Below are 12,409 nucleotides of genomic sequence, written 5' to 3'. Positions count from 1 at the left end.
CACACTTCATTGTGACAGATCTGTAAGGGGATTAATCTGTTTTTTTGTTTTTTTTTTATAAACACTGCTATACCAGAGAATAAGCTAACAAAATAGTGGCTTGTAGAAGGAAATAAACATTACAATGCTTAGTTATGGGCAGATTTGTGCACCTTCCTCTGAGCATGATTTTCACAATTAGTTTTCATTGATTTTAACAATAAAAAGTTACAAAAAAACAGACCAGCCTTGTAGAAATAGCAAAACTTTTTCATCTTTATTTTGATTTCGACTGCAAACTTCAAAGTATCTTTCGTTGTTGCTATGTATGCAGCTGGATAAGCTAAAGTGTTTAATTGGTAATAGGAAGGAGGCTTCTTTTTAGCAGAGGTGTCAAGTACTGTAACAAATAGTTACCTTACTTAAGTAGACATTTTGGTTATCTGTACTTTACCAGAGAAATTATTTTTAGAGAACTTTTTACTTCTACTCCTTTTTTTTCTACAGGTATCTCTACTTTCTACTCCTTTCATTTTGCAATGACCTGTTTTTATTAAAAATAAATAAATGAATAAATAAATAGTCCAAAAAAAAAGTCAAAATATTTGCTTTATCCAGACAATTTCTTTGTGGTCAGACTCAGTCCTGCACCATATTGTTGTTCCCCACATACCAAAAAAAATAGTTTTCAATAATGAGGTCTAGTGAAGTTTTAACACTGTAACTATTAGCTATAAGGCTAAAAAAAAAAAGAAGTATATGGAAATGATCATCCAAAAATTGTTGCAATAAAATTTGACTTTAATAGGGTAGTGCATTAACCAGTATAGGGTTTAAAGCATCTGTAATACGGATATAATAATTTAATGACAATAATAATATTAAAACTATAAGATTTCTCTAACGGCTATGCAGTACATCTTGTTTTTCTACAAAAAAAAAATAAGTAAATTAACACTAAAATACAATAGATTTGTGGAGGCAAACACTTTTTTTTTGGCATGTGCCATATGGGCAGTTGCCCAGGGTGGCATTACAAATGGAGCGTACAAACAGCAGCTATAGTTTATCTTTCAGTTGCACCTTGGGCAAGTTTTATTCATTTTGTTAGTTTTCACATTTTGCTTTTATGCATATTCAGTCAATAGGGAGATGGCGCCCTCTGCTTGCTGTTGAGATAAGGAGACTAGTTTACGTACTTTTTGGGGAACTGTATTACATTTCATCCAGGCACGGATTTCTATGATTTTCTGCACGTGTATTGGTTGCAGAACAGCAGGTAAGAAGCTCTCTAAGGGTCACATTACTTGTTGTAGCAAGACATAGTCTAAGTGAGTTTCAGGAATGTGAATACCTTCAGGGGTACTGTAAAAAGTAGATAATACACAAGTCAAATTACAGAACTGTGTCAAATAAATATTGATGCTATTCTATCAAAAAGGTGTGGCCTCTTTATGCTATAGTCACTATTTGCTTTATCTATCATAGAAAAATATTCCCTCCATTCATACTGCTGCTCCATTCCTGCTTTATTATGTTCAAACTTCAAACCAGCTCACTTAAGTTAATTCACAGGGTACTCCCTGGAATTTTCTCTTTCAACACTGTGTTTACACAAAATTGCTGGCACCCATGTAGAGCCGTGCCAACAGCCCTCAAAGAATAACAAATCAATCATCAAAATTAACAGGTATATTGGAGGTTTGACTACATGACCAAACAAAGATTAAAAAAATAAAGTGATAAGAAATGCATGGATTGAGTTAGTGTTGAGCATTTGGGGGGGGGAAATGTGTTCATGTTAAAAGAAATCTGAAAAAGATTTTTAAACCATTTCTGTTTCAGATTCCCTTTTGCTGCACATCCACAGGGGATATGACCCTGTGCAGCGGTGGCTTGCAAAAGTATTCATACCTATTGAATGTTTTCCAATTTATTAACACAACCTTTACATATTTCAATGTGTTTTCTTTTGATTTTATGTGAGACACCAACAAAGAGGAGAACAAAATTGTAGAATTGTAGGGAGTGAAATTATTGTCAGTACTTTGTAAAAGTGATTTTCACTGCACTTTTGCACATTTTGTTCCATTAGATGAGAATTAATATTGTTTTCTATCCTGACCTTGCTTTAAAGTTCTCCACAGTGTTCTCCCTTACGTGTCTGCTTAGTTCCTTTGTCTTTATGATGATGTTATTTCACTAATGTATTATAACAAGCCCCTGAATCCTTCACAAAACAGCTGCATTTATAACAAAATTGCACCACACAGAGGTTTATAGGTAGGTTTCAATATGGGGCATCAGTCAAAGGGGATACAACAAAAATCATTCAAATTTTTTTTAAATGTAATTTTAAACTTTAAAGCAGTCTCTATTTGTTTGGAAAATTCAGATTAATTACAGTATAGTTTGGGATCATAACACCATAAAATGTGAAATATTAAAAGGAGTGTGAATACTTTTGCAAGACTTTGGTGTGTTGGTTGAGGAAGACAGGATTGGTTAGGAGTAGAAGATCTGTTTATACTGTGGTTAATTTGAAGTTACATGTATCAACAAGAAGGAATTGCTAAATGAAAAATTCAGAATTTGAAATTGGGCCTTAAGGCACTTTTCTCATGTTGCTTGTCTTAAAGGAAGATTTTGTTCCCACTTTAACAAGAAACGCTACAGAAAACACAGAATTCTTATTTAGTAGCCACAAAGAGCTGAGGTGGAAATTTGGTTTAGATAAACACATGTCAGTTCTTCAAATATGTTTTTCTAATACAACATCTGACTTTATTCTTATATATATTATCTCATAGTTTAGTTAAACTAATATTAATCTGGTCATTTTAGGTGTGAACTCTATCTGAATTTTCCCCACTTATGTTCTTTAGTCTTTTTCTTACAAACAAAAACACACAATAAGCAAAGACGTATCAAAAGCTGGCACAGTCATATAAGAAGTGTTAACAGAAAAATCTAAAAAAATTCAAGAAACCTTCCAAAAACCTGGAGTATTGAATAAAAACCCTCAAAGAAGAGGTTCGATTCAGCAACATTCATAGCAGATTTAAAAAAAAGTTCCATAGTCTTTTGATAAGAGAGTAGCGTGAAAAAAAAAAATCAGCGGATAAACAGCTTTTATTTCATATATCTGCATTAAAGTACATAAACTTCTCATCCTAAATACAAGACTACTTATCTTACTTCATGCTAAAGAGTTTTGAAACAGGTAGACAAATCAGTTTAACAACTTGCTGACAATCCTTTACTGTACCTATGATGTGATGTGGTTTGGTTTGGGCTAATTCTAACAGATGATCTGATTAAAAACGGATGTAAAACTGATGTAAAGTGAGACTGTGTCTCATGTTGTAACAGTACAGGAAAACTAGCTGGTGACTCAAAAAAAAGGGAAAAATTTCTCCCTGGTAAAGATTTTTTGATGATGATGATGATGATGATGATGATGATGATGATGATGATGATGATGATGATGATGATGATGATGATGATGATGATGATGATGATGAGCTTTTTTCTTTGGTAAAAATATAAAAGCAACTTTGAATTAAGAGTATTCATCCAAGGCTCCCATTTAATTTTTTTACTAAATTCCACTTATTAATATCCTAAAATGTCCAACAGAATAAATGGAACTCAAGAATTGTACATATATATACATGTACATATATGTACACAAATATTAAATATTCTATGTTGATTATTATCCTGAAACCTTCAATTATGATGAGTCCCTGAACCATGTTCACTTTTAATGGGAGGGACTCTTTAAAATGGGAAAAACAGTAGAACGGCAAAGACAACCTGGACAAGAAAAGGTCAGTGCAGGAATTTATCTTAATAGTGTGATGTATAATAAAAAAAATAAACTTTTTTGGGCTTTCGAGTATAATGCTATTCCTTCTCCAAAATCATGCCTAAGTGGTATCTTAAACACATCTTTAACATGACAGAGAGAGGGGGAGAGATTTAAAATAATATTTGAAGCCTCTCTTCTGGAGACAAAAAAAGGGATTATTTTTTTGTTTTCTGTATCTAATTATGTTCAGTGAAAAAAATAAATGTAGAATTTGATTACTGCATTAAAATAAAGTTAAGAAGGGCAGGTTCAACCCTTATATCCACTGCTGTTTCTTTCAATAAATTTTTTTCATTGTTTAAGGACTGAGAATATCAACAGGTGAATATCATCCAGTCAGTTTCCTTTCAATCTGACCTCAAAGCTGCTGCTGCTCAGTCAGTACTCCATATAATCTGATTCTCTTCCTCATGATGTGCCATGGAGAGAAAGATACCTACTGCAGGGAGCTGGGTATAACAAACACACTTGGTGCAGATGGAGCCTTGCTTTGAAAATAACAACAGCCAGCCCTGGAAAAGGCATCTCCTTGATTGTAGCTGATGTATCCCCACAATTCTACTGCAATTAAACCTTTAAACTCAATCACCCACACCTTGGGCAATGATACGTCCCCTACAGTGTTGTTTTGCTGAGGGTCTTAATCTTAAGGCACTTTAAAACCAACATCTGTTTTGTATTGTGCTGTTTTTTTTTTTTGTTTTTTTTTACTTTTTTACCCCTAAAAGCAGCAAAAATTCTGACTGATCTGGACAAAAAAACCAGCCAACATCTTTATTGTTCACATGAGTTGAGTCCACACTCCAAAAGCTCAGCAACATCTTTCCAACTAAAGCTTCTCCATTGTAATAACATTACTGTGTAAAGATTTAGTTCTTATTGGAGGTACGTGAATATATACTGTCTGAGGCAGGTGCATCCAGCATTCATTTCCTATGCTTTTAGTGTGTTTATTGATAATGAAAAATATGTAAACACTGGGCAAAATGCTGTGCAGCCCAACCTAAGGAGTTAGAACCTAGTCTCTAGGTAAACACTTTTCTGACAAAGGGTGGCATTGACCTGCCTTTGACGTCACATGTATAAAAACTATACAAATGTTGTTCAGGGCACATCTGATGGATAGTCATAACCCAGTTTTTGATGCTACCTTGAGCAGCTACCCAAATGCCCCTAATCAAAAACCAATACATGTTCTAAGAGTTTTGCAATGATGTTACATAACGTTAACATTTAAATTTTTTTCAGTGTATTTTGTTTGGGTTTTTTGTTTTTTGCAATTCAAACTAAGTTTTTTAAGGCGATTAAAAAATGTTTGACCCATATTTTGAAACATATTTTTACATATAATGCAATTATGTTGTAATATTCCCAAATGCGTTTTATCCCACAAAGGTATACGCCTTAGATGCTCTGTCATCAAACTGACTGATACTAAGTTATTCCAGAGTCGGTCCAATTCCTTTGGCCTTATCAATTTCTTTTGATGATATGTGCTGACATAAAATAGTACTGATTAGTTATTTGGACCAATTCAATTTCTTACCTTCACAGTTTTACTGAAATTATTTGAAAATAGAGATGGGTAAAGTTTAACTTCAACCAAGAATAACGTTTTTATCTGCTACATCAGGGTCCAAAACCTGCAGCTCCAAAGCTGGAAGAGGCTCTTTGGTTCACTTAATATACTGAGCGATTAAATATTTTTGCCTTGTTTTTTTTTCTTTGTTTATTTCTGTATTTTGCTCTGTGTACCATGAAAAAAAAAACTGTGGCCCCATCCTGTTCCTCATTGTAAATTAGATCTAAAACCTACATAATGTACACTCTGTAGGTGGATAACTATTTCTACCTAAAAATTAAAAACAATAACCTGTCACAAATAACTTAATTAATGGTAGCGAACCCAAAGGCAATACTTGAACAAATAAATATTTCTTTAAATATTAAGTTGTTGCTTCTGGCATTTCAGAAAGTAATTTCTAAACTGGTTTCATTATGCTCAATATAAGTAAGGTTTATTTGAAGACGGTGAAATTTATTTTCTAAGCTGTGTTCTAGTTTTAAAGTATCTGGGCTTCTTTTGCTTTTTCAGATCCCTTTAAATCTTTTTGGCTTAATTAAAGTCTTGGCATCATTCTGTCTCAGTATTTCAATACTGTCACAAAAAAAAGTTGCTTTAGGTTGATGGTTTACTGGCACTGTTGTTTGTTTGTAATTAGGCTGAGGTCAGAGGTAAAATAAAGAACCTTATTGACAGCCATGAGCCTAATCTTTTGAAGACTGAAGTGTGTCTTTACTCAAAGGCTAAATCCTATGAGTTAGGACAGCATTTCATTTCTCTTTCAAGTATTTCTACATTGAATCAATTGATTATTGCTTTATTCTCTCCAAAACCACTTCTGATGTGTACTTAGAATCACAGTCGTCAAGTTTCAACCATATGGCAATTCATTTTGAGTAAAGTTATAGAAAAGAGGTAGTTCTCCTCCTTTCATATAAACAGACCCTCAGAACGATGCTTCCATCAACAAGTTGACTACAGATAAAGTGTCTGTAGGTTTTTAAAGCCTCACATTGACTTCTCTTATCCAACTTCATTTAAATGTTGTTAAATATTTCTTTGTCACTTTATAATCAGAAAACTTTCCTAAAGAGACATCTGACTTGACCCATCCATGTTGGGAGCTTTGAGTAATTTTTGAAGCAGGAGCTTCTTTCTTCTCTAGTCAGCAAGGTTTTTAGTCCATATTGGTGTCAAAGTGGTTTTATTAAGGAAAGCCACACTGGTGTTAAAGCATAATCTGGTTTATGACTGTATCATTCAATCAAATGGTTGAAAACTTGAAAAGGAAACATGGCAGAGCCTTGATCATGGCTGTAAAAAAAACAACAATTTATCCAAATAATGAGGATCTTAGAGTCTGAAAAAAAGATCAACAATTAATTTGATCAAAAGTGCACACTGTTCTAGTGTTTAAAAGAAAGATTGAGATAAAACAAAAAATCCTTATGATGCTATATAAACCTCTAACTTGATCAAATACCATTGCTTGTCCCTTTAGAACAAAAGCTACTGTTTCTATAAAAGTTTTGCACAATCTGAATAAAATCAAAGGTTCCTTAAATTAATCTGAAGATACAAGAGCGATGTCTCTTTAACTGTTGCATTCATGAAATGTGCTTCGACACACATTGTATCTTTGCTTTGCTGAACAAAAACTCTGCACCAAATGAAACAAGGTAACTCTGCTCATTGACTGAGCACTTCAGGAATGGGTTGCTAAAAAAATGTTTAACATTTTCAAAACTGCAATTGTTCTTATGATTATTTTGTTTTGACAGAAGACATTAAAAGTTGCTTTGAGCTACAATCAATTAGCATCCAGACCATTACAAATCCCAACCAAACCTCTTCTAACTCGAATTCTAAACAAACTTTTTGTTTTTTGAAAACATATGCTTACAATAAAAGGACTAATCTTTTAGTTTAAACATTGTTTTTTTAATCAAATTAACTTGTCTTAGGTCCATGTACATCAGTATCCCAGATCTGAACTATATTTCCCTCCTAAGTTTGTGAGAGAAAAAAAAAACTCTCACCCACTCTATCATATTCAAGCAACACCAGAGACACAGCTTTAGTTGTGTAGTCTGGCTAGGTCTCTTTAGAAATATTGGAACATACCAGAGATGGTTGTTACTTGTAGAACATGATGTGCTTGCTGGAAATTCTTACTGTTCCATCAATGCTGCCACTTGGCACCTTCCCTGGCCAATATTCTTGCATTTTTTTATTTATTTTGGAAAAATGTCTTATATTTATTCAAAGATTAATGATGACTCCCTTCACTTTACCAAAGCATGTCAGATTAGATAAATAATAATATTTTTTCACTGGCATATTTAGATTTAAAAGTATTTTCTAAACAAAGAAATTTAGAGGTTTTGATGAAAAAGGGAGAAAGGCACCTTTTAAAAGACAATAAAGCATAAAAAGCAACAACTAACAAAAAACCCACATCAGCAATTCATTTTTATTAAAAAAAATGTTAGATTGGATATATGCTTCTCAATGAAATGCTTTGTTTTAGTCATTAAGGAAATCAATCCCTTTTAGATCAGTATTACATTGGTATTATGTCAAGTCAATAAAGAAAGGGCTGGTAAAATAAGGGGATTGTCTTAAACCTTAATCTGCTAGGAATACAAATAATTTGAGGCAACTATTTCTTTTTGATTGATACCCGATACAATGAAACTAATAAGCAAATCCCACCAGGGCAGCTGAACTTTATTTCTTCTTAATCGAATTCCCTCCAATTTATCGCAGCGGAGAGCTTCAGAACACTGAATGCTGAAATTAGATCAAAGGTTGCTTTAACAAAGTTTAATGGTGTCTGCACTTATGTAACCAGGCTATTGCAGCTTCTATATGCTGCTCTTCATAGATAAATTCTGTTTTAGAGTGGAAATATACTTGATAAAAGTTAGATTAAAGGAATAATCCAGTCTAAAGTTTTTAAATGACAAAAAACATGAAGTTTGGAGTAATAGAATCTGAAACGTTAAAGGACATAACATGATGATAATGTCACGCTGCAGACAGCTCTAGATTTGTATATAGATGCATATGTGTCAGAAGGACTTAGACTTCCAAACGCTTTAGGTATTAAAGCATTAAAGCTGGGTATGAAACTAAAAATAGCCTAGGAACCAATTTGCTGAGGACAGCGTGATTGTCTACACGTGACAGGCTACCGGCAACACGCCGCTGTCCCTGGTGCTGAAACTGCATCCGGTCCGTTATGTGGAGGTTTTCATCCTATATTTTAAAGAAAATGCAACAGAGAGGCACCTGAGTTTGAACCCTGGAGATATCGAGGTTAAATAAAACTGGCTCAACTGGTTAAATAATTATGCAGACTGCTGTAGAACTCATAAAACTGTAATTCCACCCAAGCAACAGTGCGAGGCGCATGCAGGGCTAATTCAGTTTACAGAATAGGAGAGAGAAAGAGAGTTTGATTGATCATGTGGGCTATGGAAGCCTGCGATAGTTGTGGCAAAATGCTGCATATACGCCCCTTTGGCACCGATCTGGTGACCAGTGACTCTAAGCCCTGCTGAGGCCACGCAGTCAGCCTGCACCGGGTGTATACCTGTTAACACACTGCCCATTCTTCCGGGTTCTGGACCTCATTGAGGCAACATGAACTTACCGCAGTCCTCACACAAGATCCTCCCAACATCCTTCTTTAGGTTCTTCCCACTCGTGTCAAGGGGCGCGAACGATGCCTTGAAAACCAAGGGCTCGTCCGTGGGGTCCATGAAAAAAATGTACTTGTGGTTCTTCTTTACTTTGGCGCACTGAGCCTCAGATCCGAACTCCCCCACAGTGACTAGCTGCTCTCGCACCAGACCGCCGCTGTTCAGGGGCCAGACCTCCAGCACTTTGACACTCACACGGTACGGATCCGCGGACGTGTTCCCCGCAGGCGTGGACTGCACCTTACCCTCGATCACCACAGCGGACCTGTAAGCCTGGTCCTGTAGGGAATTCAGACTCGGGGAGTAGCAGGCGAATGAGACCCCGATGAGCAGCATGGATAGATGCACCGGATCAAGCCTCATGCCGCCTGCTTTGGCTCGGTGGGGGCTGGTCGCGTTGCGGCAGGGCACTCTGGGCTGCAGGGCGATGGCGGTGGACCTGGGTTGAAGGAAGAGAAAGCGAGTAGGCTCCAGCAGTAGCACGGCAGCGCGGCGGACCTTGCATAAGTGTCCATGCCATCGGGATCCGCTGCTTTTTCCCCCAAATGCTTTTCAGCGGGTAAACAGCAGCTTTTGCAACGGGGATGACGCTGGCTTTTAAATCCAGTCACTGCTTCCCGCTAATAATAAGGCATTGTAAATGTTTTTTTGTTTTGTTTTTTTAAAGGAAGGAATCGTGGACCTCCTCCCCTTCGTCTCTATTCTGCCATAAGACGACGCAAATTTATCTTTGCCCCCAAAAATTGCAGTGGAAAGGTGCCGCTGTTATGGTTCTCCCTATCATCTGCATCGGAGGGAAGAGACGTAAAATGCTGCAGTGAAGCACAAGTTGGAGGAGCCTGATCGCAAAACCAAAAGACCCGTTTCATTCCAGGGAAAAGAGAATATAGTGATGAGAAAGCAGATATAAAAAAAAATAATAAATGAAAGGAATTATTTCTGCACGCTGCAGCGTTAATACGCCGCCCTCCACCGCGGCTCTCTCTCCGCCTCCCCTACCAGCCGCTGACGGAGAGAAAATAAGACCGATCGCCGAGGGGCTCCAAAAGAAATAATAATGATTTTTAAAAAAGGGTCTCTCTCCCCCCTTTTAATACAGCGCGTCAGTCACTCCATGGTGTTTCATCGGCGGGGATCTCTTGCTGTAATGAAACAAATGAAAATCGTAAATCCATGTCTCTCCCTCTCTCCTTACGAACGCATCCTACTGTAGCCAAGGCATTTCACCACTTCCAAAATAAATAAATAAATGGATAAATTGAATAAAATAGGAGGGGAGGAAAAATAACAATGAAGCTGCATATGTAAGTCCAGGAAGTCGACCGATGACTAACGCTGCGAAAGCGTTTCGGAGTCTTCAGGAGACTTTTGCGTCTCATCCCATTAAGTCATGCCCTGCATTCAGGTCACATTCGCCGCTCTGCTTTAGAAAAAACAAAACAAACAAAAAAAAAAACTCAGGTTGAGGATCCTGAATTTTATCCACAACATTAATTGAGCAAAACTACTAAAAGTCAACAGCTCAAAATAAATAAATAAGAACAGTGAAAGTTTTAGAAAAAATTAAATAAAATACACCACATTGTATTAAAACTCTTTTTTCATATGTTGAATGCAGTTTATTGGGTGTGAAGTAACTTTTTTTTTAACTAAACTATTTTAAAAGCAACATCAAATATGGTTTTATGTGTCGGCTATGTTTGATAGATTTTATTGATAAACTAACTCGGGGTTTGGAGGAAAAGGTTTGTGTGCGAAATACACTGCAGCTGCAGGATGTGTCAGTATTCACAAAGAGCGACATCTGCCGACCGCAGTGGTCATTCAAGAAAGAGGATCCACTCATGGAGGAGGTAGCTGATTTAGACTTCTTCTTAAAACAGAGGCGTAGCCAGAAAATCCTATTAGGGGTGGCCAGTCAATAAGCAATCCATTGAGAGGTGTCCGAAAGGCGCCAAAACCTCAGGGTCAACCTACGCTGTTCCAACAGAAACAAGCGCAACATCAGTGTTTTCTAATTAAAAACTACCTATGCATTCCTGCACCCTTTGCAAATAAGTTGGTGGATATATTTAAGCATCTATGCTGTATACATAAAAGGTATAGTGGACACAATTCTTTCAGATTTGAGTTCTGGGGCGAACATATTTTACATTGTCATTACCTACTTTTATCAATAATCATTCTGCAAAAAAAGAAAAAGACATTTAAATCTACTAATATCCACATTAAATGAATTTTTAAGTTATTATTAAAGTATTTATTTATTTATTTATTTATTCACTGAAGACTCCTAGATGACTTGCAGAGGCACATCATTTTACCTTTGCCCCAAATAATTCAAAATTTAGTTTTGAAAAGAGCAGGAATTCTGCATCTATCATCTTTAATGTTTGTTTATTGATGTGCATAATTAACCACAGTGTTTCTGTTGCATGTATTTGTTAATATATGAAAAATTTAAATGCTTAATATGTTTTCCTGCTGCCACCGTCTGTATTAGATGGAAAAAAAATGGTATGGGTGGCCAATGATTGGCTAAGGGTGGCCATGGCTATCCCTGGCCCACATCTAGCTCCACTCCTTTCTTTAAAGAAATGAAATAGTCCAAAATGTTGATGGATTACACATGGATGTTAATTTCAAAAGCTAATATGTGTCTTATAATGGATCAAAGATAATTCTGTTTCACAGAAAATTTGTATAGGTAATAAGAGTAAACAAAATAATTTCTCCTCAAAGAAATATTAAGTCATGGTCTAAATATCCATGGAGACTTGTCAGTTGTCCAATAGAGTCAAAAGGGTGAGTCACATGTTCAGGCATGTTAAGTAAAAGATTAGAAGAAGGAAAAAGAGTGATAAAGAAAGGCATGCTAGCAGCTGAAAATTGCAGCATTGAAATGATTGTAAAGAAAAGTCCTGACATGGAGGGTGTGGGGTAGGCTACTATTGCTGCATTTCTGAGTCAAAATCACTTAATTAAAAATAAGTTTGCTAAGGTGCTCTGTGAAATTCCTGCAGCTCCTTCAATGTCACTGTCAGTCTCTTGCCATGACCAGTGTCACACTTGAGTTTTCCTCACTCTAAGTTTGTATTCTAGGAGCCATGTCATTTGTTAGTGTTAGTGTAGTATGTTCTTTCATGTCAGAAGTTGCTTCCCATTAGTAGCAGTTACACCATTTTACATGGGTGTCCAAACGATCAAAAAGTAGTGAAGTCAAAAATTTCCCAGAATGCACCTTGAAAAGTAGTGTGCCTCCACGGTCACTAGACGAGCAGATAT

General features: G+C 36.1%; 1 protein-coding gene across 1 annotated transcript in view; it reads right to left on the bottom strand.

Moving 5' to 3' along the window:
* LOC107089813 (pro-neuregulin-2, membrane-bound isoform-like) overlaps nt 1-10,408 on the bottom strand; it is a 111,876-nt gene extending 101,468 nt beyond the window's left edge. The window contains exon 1 of the mRNA XM_015382792.1: nt 9,076-10,408. Coding sequence (XP_015238278.1) covers nt 9,076-9,487 — 412 coding nt within the window. The 5' untranslated portion in view covers nt 9,488-10,408. The remainder of the gene's footprint in view (nt 1-9,075) is intronic.
* Nucleotides 10,409-12,409: the final 2,001 nt, after the last annotated feature.

The sequence above is a fragment of the Cyprinodon variegatus genome, unplaced genomic scaffold (genome assembly GCF_000732505.1).
Source record: "Cyprinodon variegatus isolate N-32 unplaced genomic scaffold, C_variegatus-1.0 Scaffold267, whole genome shotgun sequence".
NCBI classification, from domain to species: domain Eukaryota; kingdom Metazoa; phylum Chordata; class Actinopteri; order Cyprinodontiformes; family Cyprinodontidae; genus Cyprinodon; species Cyprinodon variegatus.
The sequence above is the reverse complement of the archived record's forward strand: the minus strand, read 5'-3'. Positions and strand labels throughout refer to the sequence as shown.